Raw genomic sequence first — 22,210 nt, forward strand, 5'->3', positions numbered from 1 at the left:
GGTGGGCTTGGTAGTGTTAGGTTATCAGTTGGACTTGATGATCTTAAAGGTCTTTTCCAGCCTAAATGATACTATGATTTTACAGTTATACATACAAATTGGGGGATGAGAGGCTGAAGAGCAGCCATGTGGAAAGAGATCTGGGGGTTTGTGTTGATGGCAAGTTGAATATGAGTCAACAGCGTGCCCGGCAGCAAAAAGGGCCAACCGTGTCCTGCGTGTCAAGCACAGCATAGCTGGCATCAAGCACAGCATAGCTAGCTGGCGAAGGGAGGTGATTGTCCCACTCCGCACCACACTGGTGCGGCCCCACCTTGAGTACTGAGTGTGGTTTTGGGCACCTCAATATAAGAAGGACATCAGAGTGTGTCCAGAGGAGGGTGACCAAGATGATGGAAGGCCTTGAGGGCAAGACTTACGAGGAGCAGCAGAAGTCACTTGGTTTGTTCAGCTTGGAGAAGACAAGGCTGAGGGGTGACCTCATGGCAGTCTGCACCTTCCTCATGGGGGGCAGTGGAGGGAGAGGTGCTGATCTCCTCTCTCTGGTGACCAGCGATAGGACACGAGGAGATGGAATGAAGCTGTGTCAGGGAAGTTCAGGTTGGACATTAGGAAAAGGTTCTTCACTGGGAGGGTGGTTGGTCACTGGAACAAGCTCCCCAGGGAAGTGGTCACAGCACCAAGCCTGTCAGTTCAAGGAGTGCCTGGACAATGCTCTTAGTCCTGTGGTTTAGTCTTACGTAGTCCTGCAAGGAGCAGGGATTTGGACTCTGTTCCTTATGGGTCCCTTCCAACTCAAGATATTCTGTGATTTTTCTCATGCAGCTTAAAGAATGTTGTTTTTACAATGTAGTTTGTATTTACCTAGCTTGCTTAATTGGTTGAAACCATAACTTGCCATAAGACTTCAAGACTGAAATGTGAAACTAATTAGTTGGAACCTGTTGGTATGACTTCTTGATAGAAGGGATGGCACTTCTTGTAGCTTTAATTACCTGTTGCATAGTTCTGTAAACAAGTGATTTGTTTTTATGTCAATGCTTTTCCTCTGGATGCAGGTGATAAAGAATTAAAAACTGTACAAGGAGTAGTGACAAGATTTTGCCATGATTATGGGATGATAGATGACATGATAATCTTCACAAAGGATGCTGTTACAAAAAATATGCCTCTGACTGTTGGACAGGAAGTTACTGCCACTGTTGAAGAGGATAAAACATCAGGTGGCTTGAAGGCTATCAGGGTAAGAGGTGAAGAAAAATAGTAGTCTCACTTTCTCTGTAAATCCCTTGAGACTTTCTTTTGGAGGTTGATATAGTTTTAGCCTTCCAAATTCTACAAAATAGTAGAAATTGCCAGCCCTTTACCTAGTGGGTATAAGTTGGTTTGGGTTTTTTATTGTTATTTTATTCTATCTCATTTAAAATGTTGTTCCTTTAATACTGATTCTCTGAATATAGGTCTAGATGTAGTGAGTATAAAACTATTGGTTGATAAAATTGCATCAGAATTTGTTAAATCATACCTAGTTCAAATCTCTGTGTATTAACCTTTTTGAGCTTCAAAGTCAATTTTATGTTATTGTTATATGAATGGAAAAGAAAATAAAAGCAGGGGCTGCTAGTTTACTCTTGTTTGCACAGAAGTGAATTTCAAAACTTCTTGTAAAAAATCAACAACTAAATGTCATGGAGTTATAAAATTGGAGATTTCAGTACCTTTCTTGCTTAACACTTCATTTGTAAACCTACTTCAAGCTTGACTGTACTTTGTCAAAACTTTAAACTACTGTAATTTTTTTAATCTTATAGGCTCAACTCTTGGGTGCCTATGATAATCTACCTGACAAAGACTGACAGCAGTGCAAAAGCAGTTGATAACTGGGTGGTACAGAACCCATCTTCTTGGCTTGTATATGCTTGGCTTAGCTGCATTATACTTTAAGTATGGCACTAGACTAGTGTACTACATGTAATAAACTCACCCTGACCAAAAGTCTGAGCCCAAGCTTTAGCTGCTGTACAGAGCAAATCAGTTGTGGTGGGTTGACCCTGGCTGGATGCCAGGTGCCCACCAAAGCCACTCTCACTCCCCCCCCTCAGCTGGACAGGAGAGAGAAAATATAAGAAAAGGCTCATGGGTTGAGATAAAGACAGGGAGAGATCACTCGTCAGTTACGGTCACGGGCAAAACAGACTTGACTTGGGGAAATTAGTTTAATTTATTACCAATCAAATCAGAGTAGGATAATGAGAAATAAAACTAAATCTTAAAACACCTTCCCCCCACCACTCCCTTCTTCCTGGGCTTAACTTTAATTCTTATTTTCTCTACCTTCTCCCACCGGTGGCGCAGGGGGAAGGGGAATGGGGGTTGGGGTCAGTTCATCACACATTGTCTCTGCTGCTCCTTCCTCCTCAGGGGGAGGACTCCTCACTCTTCCCCTGCTCCGGTGTGGGGCTCCTCCCACAGGAGATGGTTCTCCATGAACTTCTCCAGTGTAAGTCCTTTCCACGGGCAGCAGTTCTTCACAGGCTGCTCCAGCATGGGTCCCTTCTACAGGCTGCAATCCTTCAGGCACAGACTGCTCCAGTGTGGGTCTCCTGCAGGGTCACAAGTCCTGCCAGGAAATCTGCTCTAGTGTGGGCTCCTTTTTACATGGGTCCACAGGTCCTGCCAGGAGCCTGTTCCAGTGTGGGCTTCCTACAGGGTCACAGCCTCCTTTGGGCATCCACCTGCTCCAGCGTGGGGTCCTCCCCAGGCTGCAGGTGGATATCTGCTCCACTGTGGACCTCCATGAGCTGCAGGGGGACAGCCTGCCTCACCATGGTCTTCATCACGGGCTGCAGGGGAATCTCTGCTCCGGCTCCTGGAGCACCTTCTCCCCCTCCTTCTTCACTGACCTGGGTGTCTGCAGGGTTGCTTCTCTCACATATTCTCACTCCTCTCTCTGGCTGCAGTTGCCGTTGCATGGGGTTTTTCCCCCTTCTTAAATACATTATCCCAGAGGTGCTACCACCGTTGCTGATGGGCTCGGCCTTGTCCAGCGGCAGGTCCGTCTTGAAGCTGGCTGGCATTGGCTCTGTCAGACATGGGGGAAAACTTCTAGTAGCTTCTCACAAAAGTCACCCCTGTAGCCCCCCAGCTACCAAAACCTTGCCATGCAAACCCAATACAACAGTTTAACTAGTTTAAAAGTTAACTTGTGTTATCTAGTAAATGGATGTTTTATAATTAAACATCTTATCAACTCATGCTGTCTATAAAGGATGTAATCAGCAAACATAGTGGCTTCAGGGATCATGTTTCAGATAATAGGAAGGTAATGATTAGCCAAAGTATTCTAATGTATCTAGTAATCTTATTAGTAAAGTTCTGATACGCAGGTTTAATAAGTGTGTAAGTTACCAGATTAAAGACTTTGTCATTACTATGTTAAATTAGCAAATGATACATAACTTGTCAAAAGGAGATCAAAATCCTGCATCAATTAGCATATAGAGTTTCTGATTCCTCATGTCTTTCTTTTATGCACCATCCTGATTTTGGTACTTCAGAGACATTTTGGTCAGTTACCAGCAGTGTCCAGAGATAACGAGCTCTCTATCATATGGAAGTAGGTTTGTACTATTTTGACACATTTGGCAATTCTGTTGGTACGAGGTGGCATATATTAATAGAGTGAATTACAGTTGGTAATGTACTGCACACTTTTCAGAATTAGTCTGTTGACCAGTCCTGAAACTGTTCATACTAATGGTAAGCAGAGACATACCTTTAAAAATATTTTCATCTGTCACCATGGGGTTACTTCTTATTTATATTTCTCTTCTGTTAGACATGGCTCTTCTCTTGATGATAAGCTTGAGCAGCTGAAGCTCCACTGGATTTTTCTGGGCACTCTTTTGGAAAAGAGCCTCATGGCTTTTAAGTAAGGCCCTGAATATCAGTAGAGGCATTGACACGTCTATGGAAAGCAAGGTTGCATGATGTACTCTCTTCCTTGCTTCCTATCCCCCTCAAAATTTGAGGATTTGACCCACATGTTTTAATTTTCCACGTGTCTGAAGGTCAGGCTAACTCCATAAACTACTGAACACTTGGAAATCCAGGGGGTCATGTACATGTGCAGAGTCCTCTACAATGTATCTGTGATGTGCAGGAGACCTAACTGCCAGTGTCATCGTTGCATAAAACATCTAATTAAAATTGCGAAAAGGATGCATATTGTGGAGGCCACATGTTGTATGTACATAAAGCTCACATACACATCTATGACTGGAAGTATACTAAAAATTTTAACACTGCCTGTTGATGGTACTTAGATTTTGAAGAGCTGCACTTAAGGCCAGTAGAGTCTCCATAAAGAATGACCAGATACCACCAGGCTGCTTTGTGAGTGTTCACATGAGCAGAGTAGTACAATATGGTTCCAATCACTGTAATGGTCTTCCTTTGAGTATGACTGTGTGGATGAAGGATAAGCGGAGGTTGGTCTTTTCTGTGAGAAAGAGTTGCCTCCTGTAAAACACGTTAGTACAGGTGTTAGTCCGAAGGTTACTTTATTATCTTTCTCGCCTTTTTTGTGTTGAATTTAAAAGTCTCCCTAGGATTCAAGGCTCTAACTTCATCAGCGACTATAGCTGTTAATCTTAGGGAAAGATCTTTATCTAATTAACATATAAATAGGAAACCAATGCAAAGATGCTGAATGCCTGCTGAAAGCCTTTACTGTAATCATTATTTGTCAATAATAAATATGCTTTTCATCTGAACATGATAATAGTCCATGAGATGTATGCCAGGCTAAGGGGGAAGACAAGTTTTCTTGCCAAAGTAATGAATTGAACATGATAAACTCTTCCCTAGAGGCTGGACTTAAGCTTAAAATAAATGCATACCTATGAGAACTTTTTTCCTCTAATGGTTGAATTTGCAGTAACTGTACTGTGTCTGATAAAATGAAGTTGACTAGAAATGTGAGTTCTCAAGCAGGAGTAGTAGACAGAAGATAAAGGCACTACAAGACTAACTTGATTTGCGTTTTACTCTGTGTAATGTGTGGGGGTTTAGATGCACTTTTCTGTATTCTTGAATTCTGTAGACTACTGAGGAAATGCAGTAGAGTTACTTGTGTAGACTTTTTTTGAAGCTCTGTTGCTGATGTAGTAATAACTAATGATCTCATGAAAACTATTTCTGAGACGTTGACAGTTAACAATTAGTAGGGTGTTTTGTTTTTTTTAATCTGGGTTTGTTAGGCATCTGTTTTTTAATACTTTATTTCAGGAAGATTTAAAAGGTTGCATGCTTCCATTTTTCTCTGTCCTGTCCTTCCTTTAACTCAAAATAGCAACAAGAACAATTCCTGAAGGCTAAAGTACGAAAGATGCTTCATACTAAAGATTAGAAATAGATGAGAGAGCAACACTAAATTGTAAAATGAACTCCAATTAGATACAAAATTTTGAGGGGAGTTTTTCTTAGCAAATCCATTTCATTTTGAAACCAATGCAGTTTCATTGATTAAATAAAACTGAGGAAAGAATTTTAGCGGGGAGAGAGTTTTATTGTATGATCTAAAATGAAACATAAAGGAAAATGAAAGAGAAGTTTCATTTCTAAAATATTACCAGCTCTAGTGCTATCAAAAAAAACTAGTGTCTTACTAGGTAACTAGTAAGATAACTTTATATCTTTTTATTTTCTTTAAGTGGAATGACTTTCCTATGTGAAAACTAAGTATTTTAAGTCCAGCAAGCAATATCAGTGCTTGCTGGTAAAATAGTACTCACACACACAGTCAAAAAATAAATTACTTTATATCTTCATTCTCCTTCTTTGTTTTCCTTCTGACTGACAGCTTTCACAGTACTGTTGAAATACTGTCATCACTCCAAAATACATAAATCTGGTAACTGAAAACTACGTAGGGATTTCCAAAAAAAATGGATTTAGACTAGTAATTAGTCTAGGCTGGTACACCTGTTGTTGGGGTTAAATTTCACTTGTGGAAACAGCATAGTGTTGTTTAAAGTGAACGGTGTAATGGTCACTGCAATGGAGTGTAATGGGGTAATATCACCAGTCCTGCTGTTAGCTCTGCAGTGGGTATATATGCCACCACAGCAGGTACATAGAAGGTGTCCTTGTCCTAGCGAAGGATGAGTCTGCCTGCATAAACACTATGTAAATTTTCAGCAAGTACTTTCATGTGGAATTTTTTTGCCAGTTCCTTTGCTAAGCAAGTCTCCATTGTAAAAGGAGCCAACTCACGGTCTAGTCCAGGTAGCTTCCCTCACCAGTTTTTATTTTGGGACCTCAGCATCTGGAATAGGATCCCTGTGATCAAGACAAAGCAGTTAACTTTTGAACTGTTTCTTCTTGCTTTATAATGTAAGTGTTCTTTGTGAAAATTGTGCCTCCAAGGAAGAGAACTCGCAGTTCTAGGAATTCTAGTAATTAAGAGCAGAGATGCTATATCCTTGCCCCGAAATAGCTGGGCGGAAAAAATGCTTTGTATACCTTGATAGTTTGTAGCTTGTGTTCTGCAGAGGGCTGTTTAAGTAAGCAAACTTACATTTGAGATGGTGATATGGAGAGTCTGTAAGAAGCAGCTCTTTAGAGTTGTTTTTTTTTATTCAGGTTATTAAAGAGCAACTGAGGGGCAGTCTGAAATACATAGTGTTTATAAATAGCATCTTGAAATCTTTTTTTTTTTACTTTCTGAAATAGTGATGTTCTAGTTCCACTTGTGTACAATCAGATTGCTGGGGGGGCAAAGTCCTCTTGTCAATATGAAGAAAATTCTTAAGTAGACCTAAAGCAAGGGAAGCATGAGAAAGATTTGACAAATCAACATGTAATCATAGTAGTTGTCAGTGTTGCAGCATACAGCAGACTTCTAAGAAAAGTTACTTACTATTCATGTTTTTGTGTACAAAAATGAAGAGCTACAGCGAGTATAGAATAAGGAGCTTGACTTCCATAAGCAGTTGAAATTCTGATATTTATTGTAGGAATGTACGTTTAACATACAATTCTAAGTATCAGCTGTTTGAATGTTGGGTTTTTTGTATTAATAGGTAGATGCAGCCCAGAACATGTGGGGAGAGTCCAATCCTACTTGTGATCCTTCTGAACTAAATATGAAAATATTAATTGGCAATATTACCTCTCTCTCTAAGGATGGTGGCTATATTAATCAGAATACTTTCTTTGCAATGGAAGACGTCTGTGAAGGTGTGTTGGGGCTTTCTTGTTTGCTCTTCCTTGATTTTTTTTTTTTATATGTACAATAGAAATAACTTCTGGTAAACTTGCAGTCCACATCCCAAGAAAGTTCTGATAGAGTGTATGTAGTGAAACAAATATAGGGATTTGGGTGAAGAAAGCTACCTGTTCATTCTCACTGAGCATAACTTGCAAACAGTCATGTAAGCCTAAGTTACATGTAAGCAAGTGTATTTTTCCACTAGCATCTCTTATGTAGTTTGTCATAACCTACTGGGGAAGAACTGCGAAGAGACCTTTGAACTCAGTGGGTCTGAATACTGCATTGTTCTGGCTGGTCATTTTATTTAATTTAAACTAGTTCTGTATGGGAGTAATGTAAATGTCATCAGTAGCAATTGAAAAATGTTCTGTTTTGCATAGGTTTCAAACCTTGTGAAGGTGACTGGGTGCAAGCAAAATATTTTATTAACCCAGCAACATGGAACAGTGAAGCAGTTGCTGTAAAGCCTTTGAGATATAAACAAATAGATAAGGTAAATGTTTTGCACATTGGTTTTGGCAAGAGGAATCTTGTGTGCAGTGGGGTTTCGAAGATGGTTTTAAGTTGCTAATATTGGTAGATCTTCTGTAACACTTCTTTATTTAAATGATAAAACATATCAACTCATCTATTTATAGGGTTATTTCTAAAATAACAAAGCTTTTTGAAAAAGCATACACATTTTGGTTAGAACAGGAAGAGTAACTTTTTTACTGGCTACCAACTGTTGATTTGGATGCTTACTGTTTTAGTTACATTGGTTGTAATGAGGATGTGTGGATTTTCAAACTTTTTTTAAGTAATGACTGTAAAATTTATCATGTTTACTTTAGCCAAGTATTTTGGCTTAAAAACAACCGTTGTCCCTTTTTTATTTTAATGAAAATATTTGTTCCCTCTAGGAATACATATATTAGGTTTATTGTATTTGACTTAACTGTAATATATTGAATAATATTTGCATGTCAAGCACAGGAAAAAAATTTCTCTTGTGACTGCTAGTAGTGAAGTATAAATTAGATAAGTTGGTAAGTTGCAAGACAGGTACCATGATTAAGTCAAATGTACATGTCGCAGTATGTGCTTAAGTGGAACCTAATGCTTACCTGAAGTATTTGTGTTTCTTTACACTTTTAAATCTAAAGACAAGCACAATGATTCTAGGTTAGGGCTGTACGTTTATCTCCCAGGAATAACTGAAACTTCAGAATGCAGCTCTATTAATGCTAGGATGACTGTTGTAGGAAAAAAATATGCAGTGGTAGTATGCCTATTAGCTTAAGCAGATAATACCAAGTAACACTGAATAACAAACTGTTACAGGTTCGCATTTCCAGCATCTGTGGAAGAAGTGGTACAGTAGATGACAGTATATTTTTCACTTTGGATTCACTGATACTTCCTGATGGCTATTCACCTTGTAAACATGATCTAGTGAACACGATTGTGGTGGAGAGCAATCAGTCATGTTATATTTGGAGAGCTCTCTGCTTGGTGCCAGTCAGCCAGGATGGGTAATATTCATTCTTTAATTCTCTTTCCATTTAATAACAACTACAGATGAATTGTAATTACACAGCTTAAATTTGTTGCATCTATTAAGCAAGAAATACTGTGAATTCTTCACTAGTTGACTAGAAGGCATGATAGATCATTGGGAAGACCAGAGTGTGGTATGTTTTGGCCCTTGCTTTTTCTTCCTTTCCAGAAGGTGGAGACATCTGTGGTTACTGGAGAAGCAAAACTAGTAGCAGCTGAGCTCAGGGATATTGCTAAGGCAAGGAAGGAATTTTGCATGGTTACGTTAGAAAAATGCCAAGCTCATGCTCTGACTTTGTGTTTCCTTTCATCTGTGTTCTTCTAGTGAGGACTTTACTGATTGAAAACCATTCTCAGCAAAACTGATGTAAAATGGATGTTTCTTTAATCCATTTTGCTTAAGTTCTAGTGATTTTTCAGATATCTGTCCTAAAATAATACTTCCATGATCTCAATAATAGACATTCAGTAGGCTTGCAAATATCAAACTGGGAGGTTCTGCAGGCATTTTAGATGGCATATGTGATGTGAGGAGGATCTGGTCAGATTGCAGAAAAGGCTGGAAAAAGTAGATGATATTCAATATGGAGAAGGAGCAAAATTTTGTGAAATAATCAACTACACAAATATAGAATGGGCAACAACTAGTCAGTAGCAATTCTGCAGGAAAGATCTGGAGTTTGACTTGTGAGTTCGAGGGTCTGTCCTGTGAAAAACACAAATACTGCTCAAATGTATATAAATAGGGCTATTACCTGTAAAATCTGTCACTTTCAATGCTAACAAGGCCTTGGTAGGATTACCAAGCCTGATTCTGCAGGCCAAAAATAAGCTATCAACCAACTGGAAAGTCCACAGGAGAGTCCTCTCAAACATAGCCTTTGGGAGAACTTGCCTTGTTTGATCTCTAGGAAATATAGCTAAGGGCGGTACATATGTCCTCAAAGGAACTACTTGGAATGGAATAAGATGTTTGTTTTCACTGGAGATAGAGGATATAATAGATTTAAATTGTACCTAGATGGAGCTTGAGGTGCTTACATCACTCTGCACAACAGTACAATTTGTTCACTTATTTTTTCAGTTGGACCTGTTTTTAATGATGGATTTTATATGGAAATTATTACTAAAGTAATATTACAAAAGTAGACCTTAGGGTTGATTCCCAGTTTTAGTGTATTTCCTACCATATCAAAACATTGAGGCAGGTTGAGCTGCAATGGGAGACATCTAGTGGGCTTTGCTAGTAAATTGATGTAGCTAATAAAGAACAGCTGCAGTCATTTTCTACTTTATTGTATTAGATAACTAAGGAATACTTAGGGTATGTAAATATTGATGAGATTGTTAAAATATTTCCAAGTTATTTTAGTGCCAGTTAACTGAATAGTTTCTTAACTGTACAATAGAAACATTTTTTTAAATGGTTTCTACAGGTAGCTGAGACTGAGAGGTTAGTTATGGTCACTGTCTCAGGAAAGAGCATGTGACTTGTTTCATAGGCATTTTTCATCAGTAGTATGTGTGATAGTTTTTAAGAGTGCTTTTTGGTTTTCAGCTTTTTTCAATTTCTTCTACAGTCTTCTGCTTTCAGATTGTAGTAGTAAGCAGAAGACATAAGTGCTTTGGGTACATGTAGAAACACTTCCAGTCTAGTCATTTTACCTCTTCAGCTCCAGTGCTAATCAGGACTCTTGCTAAGGAGCTGCTCTTTGTTGTGGCTTGGTTCAGCTCCCAAACAGATCCATAACAGCTTCAGCCACAATTTGATTCAGTTCTTCAGCAAAGAGTAGCTAGCTTCTTAATCACTTTAGCCTTGTATCCAAGGTTTTGTGCTGGTTTATTGTGCTGCTGACAAAAGGCTTGTTGTTTTTAATTTGCTGCTTAGATTGATAAAGGTAATCTCATTGTCCTAGAAGTATAAATAGCAGAGAAAAAGTGAACCCTCTCACCCTCACCTGCTTCTTCCTAAATACTGTAACTATGCTTTGGTATAGTGATTCTTAAACTTGTGCTGAATCAAAGATATTTGCTGAGTCTATTTGTGTTTCAAAATTGCTAGCTAAAATTAAAAATTATTTTTACAGACAATCTCACTCTAATGGCGTCAGTCTGGATGAGCCCTATGAAAACTTAATGAGAGACAAAGGAGGATTGGAAGTATCAAGAATGACTAATTTTGGAACTCTGAAGCAGGGGGAATCTAAAAGAATGATCATTTGGATAGAGTAAGCCTTTCTGATTTTCTAAGCTTTCTTCCTTTCCATCATTCTCTAGTCTGTAAGCCTGTCTTTCATACAGAAGCCTCTCATAGTTGAGCCTTGTGGTTCATGGTCTTCAAGTGACCCCCAAATACTATGGAATTAAAGAGAATTTCATATTGAATTAGGTGTCTTCAGGATAGTCTTTTTATTGAGCACCTATCTTGCAGATAGTGCTTTGAGACTCCCCAGTCCTATATGTCTTTTCAATCCTAATAAAATCCTTTCTAGAATGAGGATTAAAGTAAATGTTTTTACTTGTAAGTGTGTTTAATTTAAAATGCAGATATGCTGTTCTCAAAATCTTAGAACAAGAGGACTGTTGCATACTCATGTATTAAAAGCAGACCAGATTTTTTTTCCTAAGTGTTTTTTGGTGGTGGTTTTTTGTGGTGGTGTTTTGGGGGGGGGGGGTGGGTTTTTTTGTTTTGTTTTGGGGATGGGGGGGTAACTTGGATGCTGAAGAATGATGTTGGTGTATCCTTGAGGGGTTTTTTTTGTTTTGGTGGTTTTCTCTTGGGTTTTGTTGGGTTTTTTTCACATCTGGGCATACAGGCTCAAATGAAGTCACACCTGAATACCCTCTATTTGTAACTACATATCCTAAGAGTCAGTTACACAGTGATAAATTTTAAGTTACCATAGTTTTTTTACACACGGTATTTCTGTATGCTTGGTATGGTAGTTGATATGACCTAGAAATATTAACATTTAGGAGAGGTTCTAGTTCTCATGAGTTAGAAGCAGCAGTGCAATTTCTTCCTGATAGTGAACTAAGCTGCTACAGACAGTTGTATTTGACTTCAGGTAGAATTAAGCTTCCCAAGAACATAAACTATGCATTTAATTATGTAATTAATTACATAACTACTTCTAGGAATAAAGGGAGTGTACCACAGTCCTTAATCAGCTGCAGATTAGCTGGATGGGTGAAAGACAAGCAATTCAGTCTTCAGATTCCTCAAAAATGTGAGAATAGTCCAGAAGCGTATCTGTCATCTTTTCCAATAAATCAAGAAAACCTCTCAGAAGCTGCGATTAATTCATATAACGACAGTGGAGGAACAACATATGAGTCATTGAATAATACATCCGTTATGAAGAATGGAGTCATTCCAGGTACAGTGAAATGTTAACATTTGAATGCTGAGTGTTAATTCCTTAGAAGACCTGTAGGGTTGCTTGAGAAGACTTGCCTATGCTAGCCATAGCAATTGTGGTAACAGAATTTATTATAATGTGTTTACTACAGAAGAAATTAATTCTCAGGATACAAATTTATCAAAGACAAAAGAAAACTTTTCCTTGGTGAAAGGTGAAAATCTACATAATGGAGAAAATGAGCAAAGAGAAGATGTGGAACAACCAATAGAGCATGTCAATATTACTGGAGAAATTGTCATACCACCAGGTGGAAAAACATACATAGTGATCATATGCACAGCTGTGTAAGTATTTCTTTCCATTGGTTCTGACTGATACAATGGCAACAAGTCATAAAAATTGACTTAATAGTTCCCTTATTCTGGGCACAGTTCTCTTTGGTGTAGGATAAAGTAAGCCAGTACATATTAGCAAATGATGTGGAATCCTATATTAGACCTTGAAAATAGTTAGCATTGTAATGCTTGATTCTGATTTTTGTCAAAAGAAAATGGTAGTAATAAATGAAGAAATATAGTGGGAGTAGATAACTTCTCTAAAAAAAAAAAAAAAAATCACAGTAAGGTGAAGATAATGCCTACAGCTGGCTATATTCTTTTCAGGAGACCCATTGCTCCATGAGCACTAGAGCTAATGTAGATTTCCTGGGAATTTGAGTTATGTCTGATATGTTTCTTCTAGTCTCGGTACCCTGACATCATACTCATGTTGCTACATGGCTGGATCTTAAACTTCCCTGTCCTGTGATATTAAATGCAGGTTATCTATGCTGACATAAAAAAAAAAAAAAAAAAGCTTTCTTCCTTGAAGGTGTAATTAATAGAGGAAGTGGTTTGTAGATCTTGAAAACCCTTAAACAAAAATACTTTGCTGTACAAAATATTTCATGGATTTAGTTAAGAATAAGAAGTAGGTTTGTGTGAGCTCTTTCAGAATTCAAGTAGGAACCTCATGCTGGAAAGCTTACTTTCATGTACTTTTCAGTTACTTCTAGCTGTAGCTCTACAAACTGTGTACCGCAACCATTGATTCTTATGATCATAATTTGAAAGCTGAACAGGGGAAATCAAGGTCAAATGGTTTCATTCATTGAAGTAATACTGCATTAACTTTCAAACTACTTCTGTTACCGTTTTGAATACTGAGGCAAGGGGTAGAAATTTTCTTAGGAGGATGTTTTAACTGCAGTTTGAAAGATAAGATGCAAGCATGGCCTGCCTTTGTGGAGAAAGGTGTGTGGAAAGAACAATTTATATTTCACTGTAGATCTGCAAATACCACAAAGTCTGAAAATCTTCTAATAATTTGGAGCAATCTACACAAAATTCCATTGAGGCAGCAGCATGAAGGTAACAAGTGCTTGCTGGCGACTTAAGAGACCATAGAGACTGAAAATTTAGACTATAAATCTGGACAGTTCAGTGTCTGCACTGAGTTCATGTATCAGAGAAAACCAGGCTATAGCTTTAACCTGAGCAGGTAGTGTTAGTTGATATGAAAAAGTGGTACTCCTGGCAAAGAGGAAGTAAGCTGGTATCCTACTGGGATGCTTTTGTTTCAGACACATAGTAACAGTGTTGGACTGTATAGTTAGTGCGGAGGAGAGAATTGGGCTCTGGGTAGTGCTGGGATGAGTTCATTAAGGGATTTCAGAGCAGATGGTGTGTGTTTGATCTTTTGTCTTAAGTTCCTTAGAAACCACTCTGAAGAAACTGTTCCCTCTGGGTTTTGGGGGGGGTTTCCCCCCCTCTGTCACTCCCCAAGCACTGCTTACACATAGAAAATGTGCTTTTTCAGAAACATAGGATCTTTCCTTCTTTCTCCATTTGATGCCCTTACAGTTAGGGTTCAGTTCCGAGCAGCCTTAAGCAAGGTGGAACAAAGCTGTTGCTGCAGTGAAGTGATATGCTTCAGGTTCCTCTGATGGAAATATTTTGCTAATCTTTTTCAGTAACAGTAATTCCAAGGTATTCCTTGTGAAAGAAGTATTAATTCTGTGCCTAGTATGTTAGGGGAGGGATCTCTTTACCCAAGCTTTTGATGAAATTGGGATTTTGAGGCTTTCTTTTTTTTTTTTAATATATATTATTATTTACGATACCTGTATTGAACTCGGGGTGGGGAGTAAGTAAGAGGAATTACCCTAAGTGAGCTGTTCTCATATGTTACTGAAATGAGAATCTACAATTTTATTTTAAAAAAATACTTATGGCTGGGGAGAATAAAAGTGTGAACATGATGGTTTTAAGAACATAACTTCTGCTTATTTGAAGAAATCCTGGACACAGTAGAGAACTCCTGTTGCTTGGTTTTTCTGATTTTACTGTTGGACGCTATATTGAAGCCACCGTAACAAATGAGGAAGAATTACTAATAGCACCTGTGGAACCATTTTCTCCAAGAAAGCCTAAAATTATTGCAGAACCTCAGCCAAGGAAGACAACAGTGGTTGCCCCTAAATACAGAAGGTACTGTCAATTAGACAAAAAAAGTAATACTTACCTAATACAGCAATACCAAATAGAGCAGTATCTGTTCTACAATGCTCACAAAGAAAATGTGAAACTGGGAGAGTCTGTACATGTTTATACATGTATGTTGTAAACAAGGTAATTGTGGACATTACTGATAGAAGAGGTTGTTTTAGTAATGAACTGCTTGATTTCTTTGTCAAACAGGAGCTCTTCCCACTATATAATGCGGTGATAAACAAGATAAACACCGTTGCATAGTGATCTACAAGTAACAATAGTGTTACTAATTAAAAAGATGGAAAATCAGAAATAGTTTTCAGAGAGAGCTTAACTCCTCGAGCAACTTCGACATCTATATCTGATAAATGCTTCCTATCTTTCATTCAGAATTTTTCCTTTCGCAAATAAGCTTCCATTATACTTATTTTTATAACTAAGCAAATACTGTATCCCTAAACTGAAAAAGCAGACAAATGATGTTTTCAAATAATCTGTAACTGGAACACTCTACCTTTCTTCCCAGTATAGCAAACTTCTCAATTGTCACTTTGAAGGAATCATTGGGTTTGTTGTGCGTGTGTTTTGGTTTTATAGCCTTGGTGATGTGGCATGTTCATTAGCTGTTTTTCACATAACATAATTTGAGAATGCTAAATCATATGTCATGCATTTTTGTTTTAGAAATCACAGAAAGTATTTGCCAAGCTTTCTCCCACATTATACCGTACCAGATGACTTAAGAAGATGTGTGGAGCAGGAGTTGGACATACTGACCTTTCAGCCTTTCCTAGCAGAGGTATGCAAGTGTAGGTTTATGTAAGAAAGTAAATTTTATGTAAGTGTGTTTGTTCAAGCTGGCCTTAATTTATCAAAAATATATAGCCCTTGGTGTAATAGTAGATGATGTAATACTGTTATCAAGTAGACTTAAGACTTTAGTCTGTATTCCGTAACTTCCGTGGGTTTCAGTATGTCACAGAATCCAAGCATACAAGAGTACAAAAGGGTAAATGTGACAAACTGAAAAGGAAGTAGAAGTATACTGCCGGGGGGATATTACAGAAGCTGAACAAAGATTCTTCTTCAGTCTCGCTTTTTAGGCGTCATTGGAAAGAGGTTTTGGGGGTGTCACAACAGTAGTCCAGCAGTTGTTTCATAGCAGATGAAAGCAGAAATTCTTAAGTTATTGAAATAACAGAGGTTTCTTTTCTGGTTGTTCAAAACTTTTTCAAAAAAAATCCTCAGATTTCATTCACTATGGCTTGTTCAAATTCTTCTAGCAAGTATAGTGATTTCAGAATACATAAAAAAAAAATCCCAAACTCCAAAACCAAAAAAAACCACCACCAAACCTGAAGTCTAACAAGAATATTACAGTGATTACAGTGATTCCTTCTCCAAAACTTTGTCCTGATTTCTGGTAGAACATTGCTGCAACACACTTTTTCCCCTAACTTTTTAAGGACTTAACTGGGACTGATAACTAATTTTTCGAAAATGCAAAAGGCTGATGTCTGCTTTCTAAACAGCTCACAAAACCTGAGATCACAGCATTAAGATAGCAGGTTAGTGACCCTCTCTCAAAAAGAAGATAAAACTCTGTAGTGTTTAAAATAATTTTATACTGAAAGCCTGCCATTAATGGTAAATTTTTTTAACCACACCTTAAGATCTGTCTGGTACTGGTGACTGTTTTAAGTCTGCTCCAGAAAGCACTGCTCATTCGCCTTGTATTTGAGTGAGAAGATACCAAATAGGAAGCATTCTGTGCTATCAGCCATTGTTTAGATACAGCTTTTGTACTGTTAGAGAATACCTCTTCAGTGAGATGCATTAAGCTCAGAGGGAGAAAGTTCAGGTTCTTTCAGCTTGCCGTAAGTTGTATAATCATCAGTCAGGCCAAGACTGACATGACTCTCTCTTCACCCACCTCTGGGCAGTGTACTGCTTTCTGGGATTGCTGAACATAGAATTCAGTTTGTAGACTGCCCCTAAATTCAGATGTTGAAAGTGCCATTGTAGCAGGGAGAGACTTGGTGGCTGACTGGCTATTGTATTTGAGCTCCAAGGACTATGCTAATTCTGCTTTGACTACTGAGGGAGCTTAGAATATTAGCTAGTGTATAGATACATGTATTTAGGTGCCTTAATTGGCAACTCAGTTGCTGTGCAGTCTGTCTTAAGAGGTGTTTTGTATAATGTTAAGAATAGTGGGTTCCATATTTTAGTGCAGAAGTTACAACAGTAATGTATACTGTTTTGTTTTTCAGCCTCTTAATCTAAATAATTATAAAGCAAACTTTTCTACTCTCTTGTGGCTTGAAGAAATCCATGCAGAAATGGAGATGAAAGACTTTAACATGAGTGGGGTTACTTTGAAAAGAAATGGGAACTTGTTAGTATTGGAAGTGCCAGGAGTAGAAGAGGGCAGACCTCACCTGATTACAGGTAGTAATTAATGTGAGATAAAGCATGTTGATCAATATTTTCAGTGCAATACAAACTCCATTGCTTATTCATTTGTTTAAAGAAGTCTTTCATGTATTTGAACACAGAGTTATTAATCTAGGCTACTAGACAGGTGAACTGCACTGTTAGTGTCTCAGTGTGAGTATTACAGTGACTGCTGTCTGAAGCAGTATTGCACGTGTCTGTTCTTATATGGAGCTTTCAGCAAAAATAAAGTGTGCGATGTAGTAATAAAAGACAATGGGTATATCAAAAGCAAAAGTTGGGAAAGTAGTTACAATTGAATTCAGAATCTCAAATAATATACAAGATACTGTTTTCAGGAGGTGTCATCTGATGGCGTCAATATTAGGTGCCTTTTAAAATGTAATATACAACTGCATATGGCATTTCAGAACAGGTACTCACGAATACAGCAACTTTGCTGAAGTTAGTTTAGGAATTTGCAGGATGCTAGATGTTTAACCATGCAAAAGAGGAAGAAATTAAGTGGTGTGGTGAGAATTTTACTATTCCTTGTAACAGTATGTTGCCTTTTAACTTTGTTCACAATTAGGTGATAAGGTGATACTGAAAAGTCAGGTCTACTCTGAACATATAATAGAGTACGTTGCCTATATTACTGAGGTAAGCAAGGTGTATGTGCTGTTGAAAATACTGTGGCCCACAGGTTTCAAAGGGGAAGCTGGCAATTCATGGAGTTAAAGACTAGTTTAACTTGACTTTCAGGAAGCCAGATTTTTTTTATCTACATTCTGAGTGGTGATTTTGTATTTTTACTGTATTTTTTTAAGTCTTTGGCTTCCCTATTCTTTCTAGATTATAATCTTTACCTGCTCTGAAAGCACTCATAATTTAGATATGCAATATGTTGATAGAAGGTAAATATAGATGTTCTTTTGGAGGTAACAGGGGGGCGAGGGAGGGGTGTTCAATGTTTTCAGAGATGCTTCTTTGTGTTTAAAGTACTAAACCTTCATTAGTAAACTGACTTTTTTTTTTATCATTGCAACAGATATGTAATGAAGATGTTACTCTTAAATTTAATGCAGACTTTGAACAGACTTATAACTTGGAACCCATGGATGTGGAATTTGTTCACTGCAGGTATTTTTATAAGTTTCCAAAAAGTGGTATTTAATGATTTCTCTACTAAAGTGACTTCTAAAATATACATGACTGTCAATTGGTTGTTTTGGTGGATGCAGATAGAAGGACATAATTAAGATCTTGCCAATTCTTTCACCTCTTTCCCTCAACACACCTTTGCCACTACATTCATTAGTAAAAGACTGCAACTGTAGTCACTATGTACAAAGAATTCTCACCTTAAGCCTCTCTAAATGATAGCACCAAAGCCAAGCAGTCAAATTGGGGGGGGGGGTTAGGGTTTTGTTTTGGAGGGGGGGGGGGGGGGGTTCTTGGGTTTGGGGTTTTTTTTAAAGAAAAAAAATATACTAACATGGCTGCAAGACTAAGCAAAAAAAATTGCTGATGTTAACCACCCATCCTTTTTTACTTTTATTTTGTTCATGGGATGTTGTTATCTGTATACAGTTGCTTAATCTTCTGTGCAAAGCTGATTTTACAGAGAACTTCCTTGAAAGACTGTCTAAGTCTGGAACACTAGGCCATCTTTTTCTCACTGAAGAGCTTGAGAATGTATGTATCAATATTATTCATAGCAAAGCTGTTGATTGATGCTTCTGCAGCATATTTCTCAATAGATGCTTCTTTAAAGAAAAAAGAGTGTTTTTAATATAAAACTCCTATTTTTATATGCACTAGTGCATAGTGAAAAAATACCAGATACTTTGTAGGTGTATGCTGTTGTAGTTTATGGAAATGTAAGCTCTTACTTTAATCTACAAATCTGTATTCTGATAACAGGCTTACTAGCAGGCGATGTCATTTGGCAGTTGAGCAAGCTATCTACCTGGGTGAAAAAGGTACACTTCAGTTGACTTAAGCTGTCTAGAGGAGTTTGTTTGTTGGGAGTCTTGTGTTTTATACTGCTTTCACATCAGGGCATACTGAGAGGAATGCATTGTAGTTTGTTCTTAGAGGAGTTTTCTGTAAATATTTATTTATTTATTTACGAACAACTCTCTGAATCTAGAGTAAGTGTCATCAGAATGATTTCATCTGTTGGTGATCACAGGGAGAGGAGTGGAAACAAACTTCTGTGAACTGTTTGAGCCAATAAGAACTGTAGAAATCATACTGTTAAAACAATAGCAAATGAAATGGCAGTGTTTTGTGTTACCTCAGAATTTATTAAAAAGCACTGATTTCCTGTTTTATGGTTGAGTAGAACAATCCATATGACCTTCACACAGGTCTTTACCACTTTTAGTTCTAATAAACCAGTTTTGGCAACTCAGAGCAAGCTGACGTATCAGCAGTAATGTAGTCAGTGAAACGTGCACGGTGTTTGTGTGGCTTTCAAATTTCTCTACTTTCTCTTTCTCCTTTAAATTTGAAGTGTTATTTCCAGAAAGGCTTGTCTTACAATCACCACAAGTTATCAAGACCCAGAATGCTACTGAGTATTGTGGTGTTGATGATGGCCTTGAACAATGTTCCCAGCAGGAACGTAAGGTATCTATTCTGTAAATGTTCCTTAAAATGCTGACTACCATTCAGATTGCTAACAGACACCTACTGTACAGCTATTGTTAGAAAGGATTTGCATAATGTGGAATATCAAAGAATCAAAGTTGTATTCCGCTGCTTTCTGATGACAGAAGTTTTTGTTTGCTGCCTGGGGACAGGGGATTTTATGATAACTGATACTATTAAGCTAACACTCCCATCTCAAATGGAAAGTGCTTATAAAAAAACTGTATGATTTATAGTTGGAATTGTCAGATTTGCCTTAGACTAGTTTTTGTAGCTACTATTGAGTAGATACTTATTTCCTGCCACAGTGACAGGACTTAATTTTATGATAGAAGGTAATCATCCTGTTCTGAGTAGGTTTACCAAGGTTTCTTAACTTCTACTTAAATTATATGGAGAAAATGTAGAAATCTGTCTTAGAAAGGACTTCAGCAGGTTCCCTAGTCCTCCTTCCTATTTGAAGCAGGACTGTCACCAACACTAAATCAAGTTAGCTTTGGGGGGGGTGAGGAGGGCATTTCTTTATTTTTGTCTAGAGATTCTACAGCCTCTGCATAATCTGTGTTTCACCACCTCTCCACTCAAGGCTTTTTTCCTAATTCCCAGTATGAATCTTCCATCTGCAACTTGTTGATGTGGTCCATTGTTATATCATATGTGACTACAAGGAAGAGTTTGTCTGTTTTGTAACTCTCTGATTTAAGCCGTCATGGGCTATTAGACTGCCTCTTTACCTCCTCCTGGCCAAACTAAAAACTTAAGCTCTCTCAGGTTCTCCTGTTCATAACAAGAACATGATTTTGGCTCATACAGTTCTAGCATCCACAGTAACCCAGGATCTTGAGAAGGGCCTGAGGATTACTACTCAGTCAGCTGGTTCTCAGCCTATCTTAGTTCACAGTTATTCAATCCCAGGTGTGGAGCTTTCCACTTCTCCTTACTGAATTTCATGAGGTTTTCTGTTGTATGTGTTGCCAAGTTTCTCATGGTCTCTCTGAACTGAAGATGCACCATCAGGCATTTGAGGTATGACTCCTGATTTTGTGTTGTCTGCAAATTTGTTGAGGGTGTTATTTGGTCTCATTGTAGTCATTAATGAAGATACTGAATAATATCAGTCCCAACAACAACCCTGGTGTTCTTACCTTTTCACCATCTTCCAGCTGAGTATCGAACTACTGATTAATACTCTTTGAGCCCAGCAGTTCAGTCAATTTTCAACTCATCTAACTGTCTGTTGATCTGGCTAATATGTCCTCAGGCTACAAATAATGATGTGGTAAGTAAACCATTTCAAAAGCCTTGCTGAAGTCAAGGAGTATTACAATGACTGCTTTTCTTTTGTCCACGTAGTAGTCTGTCCACATAATAGTCTTCTCATCATAGAGGAAAATCAGGTTGGTCATGAAAGGTCTGCCCCTTGGTTTAGCTGTGTTGACTATTCCTGGTCACCCTTTTTTCCAATCATGTGAAGGACATGGAATCTGGAAGAATGTGCTCCATGATATTCTCAGGGACTGGAGTGAGACTGATGAGCTATAGTTCCCCAGATCTTCCTTGTCCATCTTAAATTGGAGCAATATTAGCTTTTTCCTGCTGTCAGAGACATTCCCTGGCTTGTCATGATTATGTTTTTATTGTAGATAATAGGCAGCAGTGTCCACAATTGAATCAGCGTGGTGAATCACATCTACCCTATCCAGTGTCTCTAAGCAGTTTGTAGCATGGTCCTCCCCTTCTGTTACTTGTCCATTTCCTTCCCATACTGTTACTTTGCACAGGAATCTGGAGCCCTGCATGTGAGGCAGACAGAACATTGAGTTCTTTCCCATATCATCCATCAATAAATTGTCTTCTCTTACCCATCTGTGAGCCTCCATAATCCTTGAACTGTCTCTCTTCCACCACAACACTTGCTAAATCTCTTCTTATTACTCTGTTCCTGCCACATTTTAGCTTCAGCTGTGCTTTGATTTCTTTGACCTTCCTGATTTTTTTCTGGTTGTCCAAGCAGTGTTTTTATATTTTGCCTGTCCTTGTTTCTGCTTGTACTAAGCTTTTTATAGATTCATCAAGAAGCTACAAGCTTAGCTAAGCAGGCCTTCTACTGAAATTCCTGATGATCTTGTGCAACAGGATGGTTTGTTTATGAACTCTCAATAAGCAACTTTTAGATCTCCTGGGCACCTTTTTCCCCACGTGGTAGCTTCCCAGAGGATTTTGCCTGGTGATTTCTTAGAAACTGAGGTTTGCTCTAGAATGGCCAGAGTTCTGACTCCACTGCTTTACATTCTTAGCTTTCCTCCAATCTTGCAATCTCTGCAACAAAAGCTGGCGTATGGACACATGCTCTTTCCTGTATATGAGCAGCAAGTCTAGTAGAGTGTTGTTTCTGATCAGTATGT

General features: G+C 38.1%; 1 protein-coding gene across 1 annotated transcript in view; it reads left to right on the forward strand.

Moving 5' to 3' along the window:
• The window catches only part of MOV10L1 (Mov10 RISC complex RNA helicase like 1), a 38,782-nt gene that overhangs the window by 3,318 nt on the left and 13,254 nt on the right, over positions 1-22,210 (forward strand). Inside the window, exons 2-15 of the mRNA XM_010581317.1 lie at positions 1,059-1,243; positions 7,086-7,242; positions 7,657-7,769; positions 8,600-8,790; positions 10,903-11,043; positions 11,954-12,195; positions 12,329-12,524; positions 14,514-14,708; positions 15,396-15,510; positions 16,985-17,162; positions 17,740-17,810; positions 18,199-18,290; positions 19,074-19,132; positions 19,669-19,784. Coding sequence (XP_010579619.1) covers positions 1,059-1,243; positions 7,086-7,242; positions 7,657-7,769; positions 8,600-8,790; positions 10,903-11,043; positions 11,954-12,195; positions 12,329-12,524; positions 14,514-14,708; positions 15,396-15,510; positions 16,985-17,162; positions 17,740-17,810; positions 18,199-18,290; positions 19,074-19,132; positions 19,669-19,784 — 2,051 coding nt within the window. The remainder of the gene's footprint in view (positions 1-1,058; positions 1,244-7,085; positions 7,243-7,656; positions 7,770-8,599; positions 8,791-10,902; positions 11,044-11,953; positions 12,196-12,328; positions 12,525-14,513; positions 14,709-15,395; positions 15,511-16,984; positions 17,163-17,739; positions 17,811-18,198; positions 18,291-19,073; positions 19,133-19,668; positions 19,785-22,210) is intronic.

Source organism: Haliaeetus leucocephalus, unplaced genomic scaffold (genome assembly GCF_000737465.1).
Source record: "Haliaeetus leucocephalus isolate CR32 unplaced genomic scaffold, Haliaeetus_leucocephalus-4.0 Scaffold763, whole genome shotgun sequence".
In the NCBI taxonomy this organism is placed as follows: Eukaryota; Metazoa; Chordata; class Aves; order Accipitriformes; family Accipitridae; genus Haliaeetus; species Haliaeetus leucocephalus.